A 20488-nucleotide genomic window follows, 5' to 3' on the forward strand; every position below is an offset into this window, starting at 1 on the left:
AGTTGTTTTTAATGCTAATTGTACAATATTTTCCTAAGCCATCATGCCGCATCACACGGAGGGGTAGTATGGCAGGGCAGCAAGTGAAGTGAGGGCAGGAGGAAAGTGAGGATGGCTGGGGGGCCAGGTGAGCAATCCGGACAGCTGGGTGTAGGGAGAGGAGGCAAGCAGCTGGGGGGCAAATAGTGGCAGTGGCAGTGGCAGCCTGGGTGGGAGGCAGCTGAATGCTCTAGCTGGGGAGGCAGCCTAGGTGCACTGCATGGAGCTGCACAGTGCTAATGTTTGTCAGGGGGGAGTGGCAGTGCAGTGCAACAGCGGGGGTAGCGATGCAGTGCAAGAACCGGTTAGGAGTGTTAGCAAGCCCGTGGTGGCTGTCTCACACGAACGCCAGGAGGCACGGGGGGAATTGTAAGCAGAGTGGGGAGCCTGGGGGATCTGTGGGACCTCTGCGAGTGCCTGAGGGGCACATTTGCGTGTGTGTGTGTGTGTGTGTGTGTGTGTGTTTAGAGGGGTTTGGCAAGCAAAGCAAGCAGGGAGACAGGGCCTTCCTAGTATTTGAAATTGTTGTAACCTGCCCTGGGTCTTTTGCGTAAAGGATGGGTAATAAATGTTAATAATAAAACTAATTTAATTTATATCCTGCTCTTCCTTCTGAGGTATTGCTGCTCTCAGAAACAGAAATGATAACAAGGACTGTATTAAATATACTCCAATATATTTTGTACATGTTATACACAGTTTATTATTTTTTATTTGCAAATGTAACAGTGAAAGGAATGAAAAAACAAAGAAAAAATAAATAAAATAAAAATATTGAAGGTACAGAATAACAAGGATTTTGCCAGTACAAAATTAAGATGGATAAAAACTTCAGACCAGAAAGAGTATAACAATGTACAAGTCCACATCACGTTACATACAATTTGACATAATGAGTATCTTTTAAATTCCTGTTTCCTAATGGCCCTGGCAAAAGTTACACTCTGAAACACATTGAGCATAGGACATCATACAATAAAGTTTCTCACTTCAATGAAGCTGAATGGTGGAAGATTCAGGGAGACAAAAGGAAGTAGTTTACACAACGCATGGTTCAATTATGCAATTTGCTCCCACAAGATGTAGTGGCGCCCACCAACTTAAAAAGAGGATTAGACGATTTCATGGCGGATAAGGCTATCGGAGGTTACTAGCCATGATGGCTGTGCTCTACTGCCACTGTCAGAGGCATTATGCCTCTGAATATCAGTTGCTGGGAATCACAAGTGAGGAGAGTGCTCTTGCACCCAGGTCCTGCTTTCAGGCTTGCCACAGTATCTGCTTGGCCACTGAGAGAACGGGATTCTGGTCTAGATGGGCCGTTGGCCTGATCCAGCAGGCTGTTATTAAGACATGGTTCAGGCCAGGATTGTGTAGTGGAGCATGGAAGAACGTTCTGTTGCCTGAGCTTAGATGTATGATCTAGCTTTGGAATTTGCCCCCAGGATTGTGTTGCTGATATAGGCCAGACTGTCACATCTGTCTAAGGCTAGGCCACTTGTTATAACAACCTTAGCCTGAGAGACATGATCCATTCTCAGGATCCAAGCCTAAGGCCTCTCATTAGTTACACTAAGCTTATATCATCTCATACCAGTGACGTTTCCATTGGGGGTGTGGCTCAGGGTGGTATTAAACTCGTCTTTCGAGATCTTTTTAGTGCTTAGGAGTAATACTGCTTTGCTTGTTCCAATGGCTGTTTAAAGTTATAATGACAAAGGGCACTTGTTCTCTAGTGGCTGTGGTTTCTTCCTGCATAAAACCCATACGTCCTCCTGAGCAAAGTAGTAAATTTTTCTTGGAAAGGTTTATAGCTGAGTATATTGACAGCTAAACACTGAGACCATGGGCCAGCAAAAATCACAAATCCTTGCAATGAAAACATTCCAGGCATATCGCTGGAACAGTCTTCTTTCGCTTCTAAACATTTTCTTTTTTAAAACAAAATGCCTCTCAGAGCTGATACCTGATTTAAGGGCGTTGGGACATAAAATTTGAAACAAAAAATCCTTTCTGCTGTTTTTTTTCCTGTTTGCACCTGATTGTTTTTTTTAAATATGTCAACTGTCTTATTTAAGGACAGACCAAAAGAAAGGGCTCTGTTGCTGTTTTCAAGAGCGGAAGCAAAATTGCTTATACAGGGAAGCTCTTGAAGGGTGGCATATAAATCCCTAAAATAATATATCCCAATGCAAAGGTTAAGTAGTAGCAAATAGTGAGTGCAAACTTTCAAGGGTTGTGGCTAATAAGCACTCTGAGAATGTTGGGCAAATGAAGCTTTAGTGAGGCTAGGGTAAATGTCAAAACAGAGTTTTCAAGCCAAGGTGCTAGGGAAATACTTAAAACGGCAGAGGGACATGCTCCCTTACCAATAAGTGTCAGAGGTGAAACATAGAATATGTCAGTCTAGTGTGATCTTTGAAGGAACACAGTACCACCTCTCCTTATGCAAGCAGTCTGTTCCTAGATGCTTGATCTGGAGTAGGAGTATCCAACATGGTGCCCTCCAAATGTTGCAGGATTACAGCTCCCATCATCCCTGATGTCAATTGGTCATGCTGGCTGGAGGTGATGGGAGATGGAATCCAACATCTGGAGGGTACCATGTTGGCCATCCCCAATCTAATGCATGCCTCCTTAATTTTTCACCCTTGGAGGTCTTTTATAAAAGTTCTGTGTACCTGAATCCATTAACATATCTATGCAAATAATATTTTGTAGAAATGGAAAGACTATAGCAGCAACGCTGCAAGGTGAAGGTTGTTGTGCTAGTTGAGGAATATGTGTGACCCTGATATTGGCTGATGATCCTCTCCCCCAGTCTCTCTTACCTCAACATTTCCCAGGGGAAGGCCAGCACATGTAGTATTACAATGAGCTGCTTGAAGAAGAAGCCTGTGTTTCTTATCCTAGTGCTGCCTGCTTCAGGGATCCCATTCCTGGGCTACTGGCATAGTGATGTGCTTTTAAGCTGTTTGACAGGACAGCATGGAGGGAGGTACCATCGTTGTTGGTTATCACTACCAAAATCACAAAAAGTGAAAAGTTATTGCAACTGGATTCTTCTTCTTGCAAATTCCTCTTTTGGGTCCAGTGGAATTTGTAGGTCCTTGGTATTTTTTTAAAAAAAGCTGCTCATATGTTTTAGTTAGAATAGAAACTAAATTTAGGCAGGCGGACATGTACACTCTGGCATTCTTATCACGCTGAGTATTATGTAGAAAGTTCAGGGTAAAGGCAAAACTGGACCCAGAGTTCTAACTCTGAGACGCTTCTGCATTTATTAGGTCTGGCTCTTGGGTATGATACATGGCTTCTACTCCAGCTGTATCACCAGCTGCAACCTTTCCTAGCCTGGATTAGCTTGGTCACTGTTACCCCTGCTCTGGTAATCTCACAATTGGATTACTGCAGTGTACACTATGTGAGGCTGTCCTTGAAGATAGTCCAGAAACTGTAGTTAGTGGAGAGTGCTGCTGCCCAACTGCTGTATGATACCCAAGATGGAAAGATATAAAACTAATCCTTTGGGAGCTACTAGGTTTTGACTTTAATGTTTAAAGCCCTGCATGGCTTAGGATCCAAATGCTTGATGGAGTGCCTTGCCCTGTATGTTTATTTATTTATTATTTAATTTGTATCCCACCCTTCCTCCCAGCAGGAGCCCAGGGCGGCAAACAAGTGCTAAAAACACTTTAAAACATCATAAAAACAGATCTTAAAATACATTAAGACAAAACAGCATTAAAAACATTTTAAAAAACTTTTTAAAAGGGTTACAAACATTATTAAAAAACATATTAAGCAATTCTAACACAGATGCAGACTGGGATAGGTCTCAACCTAAAAGGCTTGTTGAAAGAGGAAAGTCTTCAAAAGGCGCCGAAAAGATAGCAGAGATGGCACCTGCCTAAATATTCAAAGGGAGGGAATTCCACAGGATAGGTGCTGCCACACTAAAGGTCAGTTTCCTATATTGTGCAGAATGAACCTCCTAATAAGATGGTATCTGCAGGAGGCCCTCACCTGCAGAGCACAGTGATCGGCTGGGTATATAAGGGGTAAGATAGTCTTTCAGGTATCCTGGTCCCGAGCTGTATAGGGCTTTGTACACCAAAACTAGAACCTTGAACTTGGCCCAGTAGCAAATGGGCAGCCAGTGCAATTCCTTCATCAGCGCGGTGACATGTTGGCGATACCCTGCCCCAGTGAGCAGTCTTGCCGCCATATTTTGCACCAGTTGCAACTTCCAGACTAACCTCAAGGGCAGCCCCACACAGAGCGCATTACAGTAATCCAGCCTGAAGGTTACCAGTGCATGGACAACAGTGGTCAGGCTATCCCAGTCCAGAAACGGCCGCAGCTGTCTCACCAGCCAAAGCTGATAAAAGGCACTCCTAGCCACTGAGGTCACCTGGGCCTCTAGTGACAAAGATGGATCCAGGAGCACCCCCAGACTACGGACTTGCTCTTTCAGGGGGAGTACGACCCCGTCCAAAGCAGGCAACTGACCAATTATCCGAACTCGGGAACCACCAACCCACAGCATCTCCGTCTTGCTAGGATTCAGACTCAGTTTATTGGCCCTCATCCAGCCCACCGCTGAGTCCAGGCAGTGGTCCAGGGCTTGCACGGCCTCTCCCGATTCAGATGTTATGGAGAAATAGAGCTGGGTATCATCAGCATACTGCTGACACCTCACCCCAAATCTCCTGATGACCTCTCCCAAGGGCTTCATATAGATGTTAAACAGCATGGGGGACAAGATAGTACCCTGCGGCACCCCACAGCACAACTGCCAGGGGGCCAAAAGACAGTCACCCAATGCTATTCTCTGAGAGCAACCCTGGAGATAGGATCGGAACCACTGTAAAACAGTGCCTCCAATACCCAGCTCACCAAGTCTGCCCAGAAGGAACCACTCCCTCCCGCAATGATGCATTGACCACCCCCTTGATCAACTCGGTCAGACCCCCTCGGCAAGCTTTAATAAGCCAAGAAGGGCAAGGGTCGAGAGGATACGTTGCTGGCCGCATCATCACAAGCACCTTGTCCACGTCATCAGGCCGCATCAACTGAAACCGTTCCCAAGAAGTTGCAGCAGACGTTGCACTGGACACCTCATTGGGGACTACAGTAGATGTGGATGGGGCATCAGGACTGCTACGGAGGCGAGCAACTTTACCTTCAAAGAGCCTTGCAAACAATTCACAGTGGGCCTCCGAAGGGTCTAAGACTTCATTTCCTGGAGTTGATGTCAACCTAGACCCTGCTGATGTTGCCATTGGTGGGTATTGCCTGTTTCGCAGTTACACACAGCGGGGCCTTTGCCCATAATGGCACCCCAGTGATAGGACTCCTCCTTTTGGAGTTACAGTTGGTTCCCTCACTATTTTGTTGTTGTTGTTGTCATTTGACATTCAGGCCTTTGGGAGAAACTGAGATGGTAAGGCCTCATCTGACACCTGTAGTTCTGGAGATGATTGTTGGACTCTGTTGTGTATTATGTTTTATGATGTTGTAATATTGTATATATTTTTATTTTTTGTAAGATTTTATATAATGTATACTGCCCTGCGATTATCAAAGGATGGTCTAGAAAAATAGTAATAACAACAATACTACTAATAAATATATGCTGTGACCATCAGCAGTGTGCGAGTTCCCTGCCTCTCAGAGACTTTTTGGGCTTCCTGTTGTTGGAGTCTTATCCCTGCCACCATGGTCGCAGGGTGCAGTTCATCCTCTCACTCACTTGCACAGCTCCTTAAAGGAAGGGGCATAGCTCAGTGCTAAAGCACATGCTTTGCATGTGAAAGATCCCAGTTTCAGAAAGGCGGGAAAGACCCCTGTCTGAAATCCAGGAGAGCTACTTCCAGTCATTGTTCACAATACTGAGCTAGACGGACCAGTGGTCTGACTTCGTATAAGGTAGCTTTCTATGTTCAAAAGTACTGTTTGTTCCTATGTGTTCCTGCCCCACCATGTATTTTTTCACTACACAAGATTGTGAAAGGGTGATACGGGGAGGGCAAATCTGGATCACCTCCACATAGGACATAAGGGTTCAATTCTAGACAGTCTGGATGCTGATAAAGTTTGTCCATTTGAGTTTCTTTGCTGGTGATTTTGACTTTCTCTTCAGGTTGATTATCACTGTTCCCCATCACTTATGAAAAGGTTTTCTTATTTAATTTTATTTGAAGCCTCTCTTGCAATAAGGGATAAACTCAAATTTTGTTTTTTAAAGAAATTCTCTCTCTTGAGCTGGCTTTTTCCTGTCTATGCACCCTCAATATCAAACCCTTTATTTTAGTAATGTAGGTTTTGCTAGTGGCAGGAGGTGGCTTACCCAGATGACTTCAATTATAGGTCTTCCTGTCAGATGTGGGATCTCTTGGCTCAAAACTACTATGTGATAAAGTTCTGGAATATCAAATTATACCAGCTGCTTATTGTGTGCCACTGTTTTGAAAGAAATCTATTTTAGAAGTTTCTTTTCAAATGATAACGAACAAGTAAGCCTTGCAACAAAATGTTGCTGTGTGAGCTGTTTTTTGTGTTCAGAGTTTTAGCCACATCATTTCTTACTTCTCCTTCTCTCCCTGTCCCCCCACCCGCTTCACAGTTAGCATTCTGTACCCACTGAGCATGCTCAATCTTCATTGGGCTGTTTAGGTTTTTTCTCCCTCCCTTTAGGATTTGGTGTATGGGCGGAGTGGACACAATTACATTCTTTAATTTCTCGATTGGTGCTTATGGACCACTCTATTCCATCCCTGGCAACTTTTAAAAATAGCTTTATGGTGTGAACCAGGAAGTAACCCATACAATGAGGTGGTTCTTTCTAACCATTTATATATTTTTCCTGTCCTCCTGTTTCAGCAACTTCATTCTTCTTTCCTCCTTAGTTGTCTTTCTTTCTGGTACTGTTTTTGTAGATTCTCCCACTTAATATTTAATTCTTTCATATTTTTTGTACTTATAAATATCTCCACGTCTGAAGGTAAGTCTATATAGAACATAGGAATGCTAAAAAAGTAAATCCAATGGACATACCCTACTTTAAACAAATTCAGTGAAGCTTAACTTAAGCCAGGACTTCCTATATCTGTATTTTTCTTAGGCTGCTGTCACACAGTGTGATGATAGCTATTTATGGCAGCAGGTGAGCTAGGTGCGATGGGGGGGCGACTAGAGTGAGTGAGATGGTGAGGGGGATGAGCAAGGCAGTGGGGGTGATGATGCGAGGCCATGGGGGCAGCTGGTGACTGACTGAGGTGGTAGGGGCCAGGTGAACCACGAAGGAACAGTCAGGGGTGGTTGGGGCAGCTGTTTCTGAGTGGCTTGCTTGGGCCAGCTGTGTCCCTCCTCTGCTTCCCTCCTTCCTCTGTTTCCCTTCTTCTTGCAGACGGTCTTGGGGGGGAAGGGCCTGTGGTGAGGGAGGATTGATGAGGTCTAGGAGAGGGGAGGTTTTGGCCGTGTGTAGGGGGGTTGATGTTCCTGGGGTTAGGTACTGGGGTTTATTTGTTTTTATTTATTTATTTATTATTTAATTTATATCCTCCCAGCAGGGGTTGGCACACAAAGCCTTAAGGGGCAGAAGCCCTTCTAATACAGAATATATTTTCCTCATCACTGCATGCAGCTGAAGGGGGCTCCTCTGGCTGATTTAGAACACAGACATCTCCTATTAAACCTCTTAGCCGTAGAAAAGGATGTATCTTGGGAGCAATGTCAACATTTCATATGTTCATCATTTGCAGTTGAAGATGGGTTTTTTAGATATGAACATCTGAAGCTTTGTGGACTGAGACCATTGGTCCATATATAACTGCCTCCTCTCACTTGGTAGTGGCTGTACAAGATCTCAGGCAGCGAACTCACTTGATCCTGCCAGCTGAGATCCTTTACTAGAGTTGATAGCAAATGAACCGGGGATTTTATATATGCAGTGCAGAACTAAGCTCCCCACACACATGTATGCACATTCTTTATGGGAAACTAAAGCTGTGCCCTAGTTCTTGCATACACCTGATGGGATCAGGTCTGAGTTTGGGCTGTACCACTTCAAACAGGGGGCAGGGGTCAAATGATCGGATGCTCTCTAATGGAAAACATTCATACACCCAGAAAATTAGTATGCCAAGAGGTCATTTATATACACAGAAGATTCGTAGGCCTACACTCTTGCTCCCTAATATATAGTTTGTTTATGTGCAGGGAGATAGTGTGTGTATGTATTGTATGCAGGAACATTGAATCATATGAGCCCCTTCCCAGAGTCTAATGTGATAACAACTAAGAGATTCGATTGAAACTGTAGTCCTAAACTAGCCTTCCCCAGTCTGGTACCCTCTAGACGTTTTTGGACTACAACTCCCATCGTTCCTGGCCACTGGCCATGCTGACTGGTACTGAGGGGAGTTGGAGACCAACATCTGTGGAGCACCAGTTTGGGGAACACTGTTCTAAAACTACATGATTTACTGTGGCATCTGGTGTTTGTGAGAATTAGGGCAACATTTCATTCATTAGGTGCCCATTTCAAAACACAGAACATCTGTAGTTTGGGTTTCACATTTCTAAATAAGAGAAGCAGAGACTAGATGTTGATTTGCATAGCTTCTGGATTATGCACATTCAATTTCTGAAGGAAAATTGACAGAATTTGTAGATAAGTTTATAAGTAAGGTACTCAAGGCATTTCTGTACTTTAACACAATTTCATTTGACCCAAATCATATTCATGACGAAAATGCACATACTGTTTTAAAAAACAACACAACTCCAGAGCAGCGTGAGGACTTTGAAAACCATCTGGCTAGATGTTCAGGAAATTTGGAACATATCCAGAAGAGGGTTTTTTAAATTAAATATAAAAGTTGCATTACCAGAAACTAACTCAGTTGCCAAAATTCACCCACCCTTTTGTAAACTGAGAAAAGCATGAACAGACTCAGCAAGCATGTAAGCCATGAAAAAAATGTGGCTACATAATAATGCTGCTCTAGTGATCTACACCCATAATGGAATAACAATGTTCTGTTAGATACAAACAACTGAAACATGCCTTGAGATTGGTATCATTCATTTTTCTTGTCTCCTCCCACCAAGTAGTGCTTTATTGTTCTAACTGCTAAGCTGTCCACATCTCAACTAACTAATTGTAGTTGTATGTAACATTTAGTTTTCCAATAGTGTGCTAGGAGGTGTGAAGAACTTAGAAATGCCTCCAGTACAAACTCTTTACACAGTGGGCAGGTCCACCTACTGCACTATACAGTTCAGTTGAAATGCTTCATAGGGCCAAATCTAACAATCTTCTGAATGCAATGTCACATTAGCTCTGAGAACAATTTACAAGTCCATGCTACATGTTCATTGTTCTTTCTTTTGCAACAAATCTTGGGAACTTACCTATTTTCAATTTATCTTTTCTATTTTTGTTTTGTGTTCCAGAGTAAAGAAATTGGTCTACAGATGCATGAAGAACTCCTAAAGGTTACCAATGAACTCTACACTGTGAGTAACATGATTTTTGCATTAGTAAGATTCTAGTCTAAATTCACACATTTAAGTACAGCTTTGATTGAATAGTCTAATAACTTTTTTCAGTTTTAAAAATTTCTGTATCCTCATGCAGAGTTAGCATTATCTTTGTTTGAAAATTTTCCAGATTTATTCACTTAACTAGATTTGATAAAGGGAAAGGAAGGTGACATTTGTACAAGAGCTGTGGTTCTAGTCTTTAAAATATATATCTCTACTTACCCAAAACCTGCATGTGTTCGTTTTCTGTGTAATGATACTCTTTGGATAAATTCATATATAACACTAAACAATGGTTTGGTTAATTCTGTGTTTATGCACTTTGTGGATTGCAATCCTGGTATGAAGGACTCACACAAACTATAGTTTAGTAGGTCAGATGTAACTTGAAACTATGGTTTCTGCAAAAAGCAGAAGTGACTCATTGAAATGGGGCACATGAGGGAAAGGAGCAGGGAGTTTGTGTAATGGTTCATTGTTCCATGTGATCCTTTGTCTATTACTGTTGAGCCAGGCTTGTTTGGGTTTTATCATGTTTTCTTCTTGGCTACACTTCCCAACCACATCTGTATTTGGCGCAAGTCCCATTCCATGGGTGCTTTCTGATATTAGCATTGTGGCAAAAAGCTCCATAGCTGTATAGTGAAACATTATATTTATCAATAGCTGACATGCTTTTAATTTGGTGCTAATATTGACTATTGTTTGACTATTGAATATTGTTTGACACTAGGGCCTTCTTTTACTTCTCTCATGCTTCAATAAACTATCCCAGAATGTACTTCCCACTCCCCTAGAGCTACAGAGAGATGAAGAGGGACTGTAAATACTGGTCATTTGGAAGCACTAGAACTGAGATTCACGATTGTATATCTACCAAGGAATATACATGTTGCTAGTGGCAAACATCTCACTGTAGTGGCAGACACTATACCAATGGAATATTTTACTACATTATTACAGAATAAGCAAAAGTTATCATACAGTGGTGCACATTAACTGAAGGTGGTGCAGTAAATACATGTGGGGTAGGTTGGGGGTAGATAGCAGGAGGAAAGATGAGGAAGAAGATGAACATTTAACTAGATTTGATAATGGGTGAGGAAGATGTCATTTGTGCAACAGCTGTGGTTCTAGCCCTTGAAATATATCTATCTGCTCACCCAAAACCCGTGTGTGTTCCTTCTCTGATCATGGCATTTTAGTGGTAAGAGTATTATCAAATGATTTTGTAACATAAGATATTGCAAGTTTCTGAAGTTTGTTATAATGTGATCTGAACAAAGCATGCCTGATGCCACTAGGTTTCCTAGTGGCAACTTGCTTCCCTCCCCAATCCTTTGTTGTGCCACCTTCAGTTTAGAATGCCTTCTCTGACTAGACCAGACCAAGCTTTGATGAGAATCTCTGGCCCATAGACTTTTATAGGAGTAGATCAGGGACAAAAGCAAATTGTCCAAACCAAATCAAGACAATTGGCAAACCAAAAGTTTGAAGGCACAAGCATGCTTGATATTGGCTGAATCCTTGGCTGAATCCTAACACAAAGCTTATGAGAGGGCAGTGTTTTTTATTTTTTAAAAAAATTTTTTAAACCAGAACAGCTAAAGAGCAAATGAGAACAAAGTGCTAATAAATTGTAACAATATTTATAATAAGATTATTATTATTAGTTGTATGTATGTATTTAAAAATGTATACCCCTCTATTCACCACATCTGGGTCTCAAAGCGGCTTGTAAAATTTAAAGCAGTGTACAAAATTTAAAACATAGATTAGAAAATGGAAGAATAAAACATTAGAACAACATTTGTTATGCAAAGGGCTGCTGAAATAAAACCTGGTGTCTGAAACTCAGCAGGGACGTTGCCTGCCTGTGAGTGGGAGCTCTATAGAGCTGGGCCTCCTCCTCCTCCTCCTCCTCAATCACCTATATTTAAACCACTGAACAGTTAGGTGCTGTAATTTTAAAAATCCATTCTAGCCTCTTCCCCTACCCAGGGGGCACACACAGGAGTCTGAGAACTTACTAGAGAAATATCTCCTGCCCAGTAAGTACTAGGGACAGTCTGAGAAGAGATGAGGGTTAAAGGCTGTGTCAGTGACAATTCATATACAGCACTTTTTTTTGTCACATTGATTTAGGGGCTCTGGCTTGCCAAATACACCTAGCTGTTGGGGTAGTACAGACAATTTTCAGAGAGATCTCCTGAGTCTTTCAACATAGGGCTATCCTGATCTGTTCTCACATGTCACACAGCAATTGTTTTTTTGCCTGCAAAGTATTATGGGAAGAAACCCAAATTGGATTTGAAAAATTCCTGGGGGATAAGGCTATGTACTTCCTTCACTAATGGAAGCAGTATGCCTCTGAATACTAGTTACTGGGGAACACATGTGGAGAGGGCTGTTGCACTCATTTCGTGCAGAATAAAATGGAACAGTTACCTCTCATGATCTGGACACTGTGCCTCTCTTAATGCAGTCTAAGATTGCATTAGCTTTTTTAGGAGCCACATTGCACTGCTGGCTTATGTTAACTTAGGATCAACTAAAATTCCTAGATCCTTTTCACTTGTACTGCTGCCAAGTCAAGTATCCCCAATCCTATATTTGTGCCATTTGATTCTTGGTACCTAAATGCAGGAGTTTATTGTTGGTTTTGCCCAGCATTAGAGCTGGTCAAGACTACTTTGAATCTTGATTCTGTCATTTTATAGTGTTAGCTACCCCTTCCAACTTTGCAAGTTTGGTAAGCGTCTCCTTTGCTCCTTCATCCTAACCATTTCTAAAGTTGTTGAACCATACAAGGCCTAAGTCAAAAGCCCTCTGGAACTCCACTTGAGACTTTCCACCAAGATGACACAGATTCATTAATGAATTCCAGCTTTTATTTTTATATACAACTGGGTTTTTTTAAGCCGAGGAAAAAGAAAGCTAGGAGTATAATATGGTTGCCGAGTCACTTGAAATATAAACTACTTTTGTGTGTTCTTTTGGGGACCAATGTAGTATAGTCCACAATTCTTGGTTGAGTTTTGCCTGGGAGGCTGATAAAGAGCAGGGGCAGTAAATCTGGTGCTCTCCGGATGTTGTTGGAGCACAGCTCCCATCATCCTTCATTATTGGCTGTAATGGCTGGGGCTGATAGGAATTGCAGTCCAACAGCATTTGGAAGGCAGCTGTTTGACTATCCCTGCCCTAAGCGTGTCCATGGAGAGAGTTTGCTACTCTGTGGAGCAGTACCATGGGTTGATACTGTCTCAAGAAACGAGTCTTTGATGCCACAGTGTACATAGGAATGTAGGAAACTGCCTTATACCAAGTATAATTCATCCATGTAGCTCAGTATTGTCCACACTGACTGGCAATGGCTATCTGGGATTTCAGACAAGGGTCTGTACCAGCCCTATCTGAAGATAACAGGAATGGAGCCAGGGACCTTCTGCATGTAAAGCAGATGCTCTACCACTCAGCTACAGCTGTTGCCTAACTGCCTAAAGTTAAGTTAGTAACCAATTTGGAGATAATGCTGCTTCCTATGCTGTGCTTTTAGTGTCCATATTATGTATGATCAGAACATAATAAATGTGCTCCCAAATATGTTTGAGCAATATGAATACATAACACAGGGAATGCCTGATAGGCTGTGGCTCCCTACATCATATAGCCATATGGAAAAATTGTGTTTTGCTGACATTATGTAATGCCTGATGTCAGATTGAACAGGAGATTATGCGGCATGCATTCTAACAGGATGATAAAAACCAATTAATGTTTATGCAACATCCAGAATATCTAGAAATGTTTTTATTAGTATGCATTGCCTAGAGTACTGTGCAATAAATACGTATTAGTTTTATTTATTGCAGAGTACAGAACTTTAGATAATGCATACTAATGAAGCAAAAAGTGACACACTTTATTGCTATGCCTTGTATTGCTAAGAATAGACATTTCTAACTCTTGGGTTAGACTGTGTGTGTGTGTGTGTGTGTGTGTGTGTGTGTGAGAGAGAGAGAGAGAGAGAGAGAGAGAGAGAGAGAGAGAGAGAGAGAGAGAGAGAGAGAGAAATTGAGGTATATGTACATTACTAATCTTACAGTAACATGAATCTACTGACTAACTCTAAAGCAAAAAGAAAATGGCATAGCGGACAGCAAATACCAGTTAAGTCACATTCAGCCAAAGTCTTATAGAACTCTGATTGGATTGAAGCTGACATTTGAAGCAACAATTACATAACAAGGCGTGCTCTAGGCCAAATATGCCCCTCTGCAATATTTTTAGTTAAGATGGTAACTTCTGGTCTCCTGAAACACAGCGCAATAGCTTAGGAAGAAACTACTACTTAGTACACACCTATTTAAAAATATTTTAAGAAAAATATTTTAAGAATATATAAAAATAATTGCCTCAGCAGATTATTAAGAAGGAGCACCCAAAAAGCCTGCAAGAAAAGATGCCTTTTACTACCTGCTGAAAGAGAACCAGGGATAGAAGCAGACAGACTTCCTGTTTTGGGGAGGTGTTCATAATCTTGGATGCCACTACAGAGAAGCCCTGTGTAATATTCCTGCCCACCATACTTTTGGCAGATGGGGGAAAACAGCAGAGGTTCAGAAGTTGTCTTTCGTGTCATTGTAGGCTTGTACGAGAGGAAACACTTCAACATACTTGAGCCTGGCCTTTTATGCTTTTAAACATTAAAATTGGCACTTTGACTTGAACCTGGCTGGGAGCCAGTGAAGATTTATTTATTTATATTATTTGATTTATATTCCACCTTTCCTTCCAGCAGGAGCCCAGGGTGACATAATATTGATGACATAATATTGGTGTTTTGTGATCCACCCTGCAAGTCCCAGGCTGCACTGAGAGAGCAGTTTATTCTGTTTTCCCAGTGTTTCCTTCCCTAATAATTTCCGCATTTTATTTGATCTTTCACACAACATAAAAGCCACTTAAGGAAATCTAGGAGAATATAGTGGAAATTTAGTGCTTATTTCCGTGTTAGTTGCTTCCAGAAATTTTTTTGTTTGCAACCCCATTAACCCAGAAAGTACAGGACTAAAGTGACAAAATTTGGGGTGGTATACTGGCATGCATTTTCCTGGCATTTTCCTGGGGGAACAGAAGTGTGTATGCGTGGAAAGGATGGGGGAGTAGCGATAAGTCCAATGAAGTTAATTGTTGTGTCACACCTTGCCCACTGGTGTGAATGAAAGTTAGTGTTACATGGCAGTATATCAGTCAAAAATCCACGATGCCTTAACACAACAGGTGCTGCAGCATGAAAGGAATGTTAGAAATTGGGAAAGAAGCACTACCATTATAATCAGTAAAACTATTGCAATAAACCCCATGTCTGAATGCAGCCCCAGATAACACCCTGACAGTTATATTTTTTTAACCAGCTGAAGTTTCCTGTCTTACGAGGCAGCCACATGCAGAATCTGTTATAGTAACTTAATTTGGATGTGACTAAGGCATGAATGACTGAGGCTAGATCTGACTTCTCCAGGAAAGAGCCCTCCAAGAGTTGTCCACCTCCCTTTCCTGAGCTGTGAGCCTGGCTTTTAAGGAGGGAGCACAAATCATAAGAACATAAGAAAAGCCTGATAAACTAGACCAAAGGCCCTTCTTGTCCAGCATCTCGTTCTCACAGTGGCCAACCAGATACCTATGGGAAGCCAGCAAGTAAGACCTGAGCATAACAGCAGTCTACCTACCTACCTACCTTTCTCTCTGCTGTTTTTTGCAGTGTGCGCAGGGTTGCCATCAATCAAGATGGCGGCCAAGGTTTCCGTAAGGGGCTGAAGCCTCTGCCACCATCTTGGTTGATGGCAGCAATGCACACGTGTGCGTGCCATCAACCAAGGTGGTGGCAGAGGCTTCAGCCCCTTACGGAAACCTCGGCCGCCATCTTGATTGATGGCAACCCTGCGCATGCAGTGTGCGCAGCCATAAAAAACAGCAGAGCAAGGTAGGTGAATCGGGGGGATAGCAGGGGGATGGCGGGCAGCTCAGAACCTCCTGTCCTGCGATCCGTGCTCCTGCCGCGGATCGCGGAAGGGGAGCAGAGGGGCCCGGGGCAGGCTGGTGCCAAGGACCCCGGCATGCCTGGAGCCTGCCATGCATGGTGTCATGACCGCTTGTAAATAGAACATGTGGTGACAGCAGTTGTGTGAAGAGCTGGTTGTCTGCAGTTGTGCAATGAGACAAAAATTTATCTTAATAGAAACATAGGAAGCTGCCATAGTCAGAACAATGGTCCGTCTATTTCAATATTGTCTACACTGGCGGTGATGCTACAGGATTTCAGGCGGGGTCTCTGCCAGCTGTATCTGGAGAAGCTGCAATTGAACCTGGGGCCTTCTGCATGGAAGGCAGATGCTTTACTACGGAGCTATGGCCCTTCTCCTCCAGTGGAAGCTTTTGTCACAATAAAAAACTTCAGGGAAGTGATTTTCTTCAGGGCTACAGCAGGGAAGAAAGGATTAAACTCTCTTTCTTCATCCTTTGTGGTTCTGCTACTGCTTTGGTTCTCCTGTAACTGCTTTTCACATTTTAAAAAAAGTATTATTTATTATTTGATTTATATCCTGCCCTTCCTCCCAGTAGAGCACATTAATTAAATATATGCAATTAATGTCTCTTCTAGTTACTTTTCAGTTTGTTTCTGAATCCTGAGCTGTGTTGCAGGTTGCTGTGTATGCATCTTCCTTGATTAGTACATTAAAGAATTTTTTGGTATACTCTCCATTCGTTGGGTTGGCATCCATGTAATGCTCATGATTAAGGAATCACCAGTGAGCTGCAGAAGCTGCCTTCCTGGCCCTTCCTATTTTCAGCATGAAATCCCCATCCCTTCTTCAGCTGCCTACACTTATGGTTACAATCTGGAATAGATGGGTTCAAAATTCCTCTTCTGCCATGGGCTTGGGTCATCGCACACACTAGGCTGAGGCAAACCTGAGCAAATTTAGAGTCAACAGGGAGCTGCAGTCAACCACAGTGCTTAAGCAAGTCTATAAGATACACATCTGAAAACACGTTTATCACATTCTTGCTTAAAATGTTAGTATAGTATATGTTAAAAATGAAATGTATGAAGTGATTGTATGACCTTTGACAAATCAGTCTCTTTGTCTCATGTCTCCTCCTGTCAAATGTGAATCCGAGTGATGAACCTCATAGAGTTGTTATGAGGATGAAGCACAATAACTTTGCCAGTAAAACAAGAAATAAATGGTTAGTTGAGATAGACTTGCTCACTTTGCAACCACTGAATTCATTGCTTTTGTTATATGCTAGCTTACTGAATGTACTTACCTTTAGGTGATGAAAACATACCATATGTATCATGCTGAGAGCATCAGTGCTGAAAGCAAACTGAAGGAAGCTGAAAAACAAGAAGAGAAACAGTTCAACAAAGCAGGGGACATCAGTGTGAACCTGCTGCGACATGAAGATAGGCCTCAGCGCCGCAGCTCTGTCAAGAAGATTGAGAAGATGAAGGAAAAGGTAAGTGAGGGGTTATAGATACGGTTGGCAGTATGGCCACTAACAGATCAACAGAAGGATGCCAGTGCCAAAAGTTTCCAAAGTCACATCAGCTGAGGTGCACACATAAACTTATAACCCTCCCCCAAGTCTGAGGTTTATGTCTGAAGATATTTGGCCACTTACATAACAGTAATATTTATTTGAATTTGAACTGGTAGGAATTCCTTTTGCTTTTTTTAATGGTTGTGTACAGTTTCACTCAAGGTCTGCTCGGGATGGTTATGTAAAAAAACTTTTCTCTTTATCGCTTGTTAGCTGTGGAGAAATGCCAAAAAGACAGCAGGTAAGCTAAAGCTTTGAGTCTCGCAAGCAGGCACCTTTCAGCAAGAAGCAGAGCCTGGAGGCACATTGTGGAGCACTTCTATGGAAGGGGGCATATTACAACATCGGGGCCTGATGTGTTCAACCCTTAAATTGCCAATACGAGGAGAGTCAAAAAGGGCAGCTGGATGAAGGGAAGGCCTTCAGAGAGCGATGGTTCAGCAAACAAACAAAACAAAAATGGTTGTCCAGTGCTTAAAAAAAAAGCCAGCAAATGAAACGGTCCTACAAATAGCTGCTCCAGCAGTCTCCAAGATCCAACAGACAGTTTAATGTCCTAGTTCCAAGAGACTTGGTTGACTGCAGAGAGAGGGAGCATAACAGTAAATCAGAGTCTGCTACAGTAATGCTTATCTGTATAGATGGTGAGCAGAATGCAGTTCTAAGCTGTGGTCAACTCATGGACTGTGTTCACTGTTTTGTGGAACATTACATTGTGTTTTTGCAGAATCCCATGATGCAGTCACATAACACACTGGAGTAGAGAAAAGGTGGGATCAGCATCCAGTCACTGTATTTATATACCCATTGGAGGCCTTCATGCTAAATAGTAAAATGAACTAGGCATGCTAGGTTACACATTGAACAAATGTATGAAGTGTGACAGAGGTAGTACCCTCAAGATAAATTTAAATTATTTCTGGCTGTATGGCTGGATTAAGCATAGTTCTAAGCTCTGGTGCTTGTTTACTGTTCCTGATCTCCCAACCATGGAAATCATTATTTCTTTTATTTAGACCATTTTTATACTGCTTAATACAGTGGTTCCCTAACGTTTCTACCCATTAACCACTGGAACATTGCTGAAGGTCTTGGCAGACCACTTAATGGTTTTTCTGCCTGTTGTAGCAATTGTAATGTGCTGTGCCAGATGCTGTACGATTCTTGTATTTTTACAGACATGTTGCAGACCACCTGAATGAAGCAGTGGTCCACAGATCATAGTTTGAGAACCCATGGTTTAATATATAAAAAAAATCTAAGCTGTTTACAGAAAGCTAAAACAGACAACTTCAGCAATAAACTTTACAAAAATACACAATGTTACATATACAAATGTTACATTAATACAAATTGCTAATAAATACAAACCAAGATCAATTCCTTCTCCTTGTGACACTCCTTTCTTGGACTCCTGGCTCTCACCTAGGACTTACGATGCTAGAAGTATGCGGCAGGCTCATGTACTGTGCCCTGTATGAGCAAACTGTCCCTCCCTTCCCTTTTCAAAGCCAGCCATGGTTAGCTGTAAACAGAGTTTGCAACCATGCTTCAAACTCTAGTTGCAAACTCTGGAAATAGAGGAAAATGAATTGAACATAAACATCTACACATGATGAAAGGTGGGCTGGCTAAATAAATCAATCAATCTACAATTTACCCTTTATCGCTTTTCTAACAATAATGGGCTTGCAATCCAGGCTGCACTCCCCTTGGATCTCTAGTTAATTTGAAGCTGTGAAGTTTGTGGATTAGAAATAGGAAGTATCCAAGAAGAGAAACGGCAGGCTTTTAAAGGAGAAATTAGCCCTGAAAGGAAGGCCATGTGTGTGAGAGAATGATTGAATCTCAAGATGTTCAGAGGCTTGTTCAAGGCAATAAGGTTTTGGTGACAGTAAGAGCCAGAGGACCACAGCCTAGCCGCTGTAATAAATTTTACTGGATAATACCCTGCTAATGCCTTTTCTCCTAAATTGACTCTGGTAACCGGTAAGCAATAAACAGGATAGAATCCACTTGATTACTGATTTGAAGGAAGAAGCTCAGATTTATAATAGATGCTTTTGATATATAATAGATTTATAATAGATGTTTATTGATGTTGCTTTGAAGGATTATGTGGTTTTTAATAGCACTGCCTTCCTTCACCCTTGTCTGCCCTCAACTGGTACGTTTATTTTTATTATTTATTTTATTTATTAAATTTATATACCGCCCGACTAGCAATAGCTCTCTGGGCGGTGAACATAAATATTATTAATAAATAGATATTATTTGTTGCTGAATCCTCTCTTGGAGTGAACTTCTCTAAGGTTGGACATTCTGCATATTTGTTGGGCCTATTCCAAATTCCAAATGTGGACCCCTGCTGTGTTTTCAGTTATATGAATATAGCTCTATATTAGAATATATTATAGAACCCTGACCCTATAAAGTCTCTGAGAACTAGGAATGCTTATATCTGGGGAAAGGTCACATTTTGGTAAGAAAACAAATAGCTTTGTCACATCTGCTTTTTTGAACCCTACATTTAGGACAGGTGAGTGATGCAAGAAGATTTGGACTGATTCCTATTACATCCCTTCTCTCTCCACCTCCTGGACCTGAGAACTTTGCTTTAGAGTGGAATCCAAACCAGAGATCATGGTTTGTCTCACTCCAAATAAACCACAATGTTAAGCCAAGATTTGTTCTTGGTTTACAAATCATGGTTTGTCTGAGTGCAACAAGCCATAATCCTCTTTGTACTTGACACTTTGTACCGTGCAACATGCAGTGTGCAAACTTAATCTATATGATCATGTATTTCCTATTTGACCTGTGTTGAGAAGCCTTATTGAACAGGTTGTTTGTAAACAAAAATAATGGTTTCTGCAGGGTGGCTCTACATTATCTCAATGTCCTTATTCAATAAGGGATTTGAGTGTGTATGGCTGTCTCTGCCTGCTCCTGAATTTTAAGCCTCTGTACATCTTAAATCTGCTGTTCACTGCAGATTTACCATTTCTTGGCTTCCTCAGAGGAAATAAATGTATGTGTTACATTTGGCAGTTCAGCAGAGTTTATTGATTTACTACATTTATATCCTATCTTTTTTCCATAATGGAACTCAAGGCAGCATAGAGATGGCTCCCAGGCAGTCTTCCATCCAGGAACTGACAAGTTCCAAACCTGCTTCACTACAGCAAGCTGCCACAAACATAGAATATTCTTCAAAACACAACTTTTTTCACTCCCCACATTGTGTGATTTGGAGATTTGATGGAGCAAATTGTCTGCAACACAA

At 41.8% G+C, this 20488-nt stretch overlaps 1 protein-coding gene across 2 annotated transcripts in view; it reads left to right on the plus strand.

Annotated features, from left to right (window-relative positions):
• The window catches only part of SRGAP3 (SLIT-ROBO Rho GTPase activating protein 3), a 332528-nt gene that overhangs the window by 185876 nt on the left and 126164 nt on the right, over positions 1-20488 (plus strand). For both annotated transcript variants that reach the window (XM_061618521.1, XM_061618522.1), the window contains exons 4-5: positions 9502-9564; positions 16933-17118. In XM_061618521.1, the coding sequence (XP_061474505.1) occupies positions 9502-9564; positions 16933-17118 (249 nt within the window). The remainder of the gene's footprint in view (positions 1-9501; positions 9565-16932; positions 17119-20488) is intronic.

This window comes from Rhineura floridana, chromosome 3, assembly GCF_030035675.1.
Source record: "Rhineura floridana isolate rRhiFlo1 chromosome 3, rRhiFlo1.hap2, whole genome shotgun sequence".
Taxonomy (NCBI): Eukaryota; Metazoa; Chordata; class Lepidosauria; order Squamata; family Rhineuridae; genus Rhineura; species Rhineura floridana.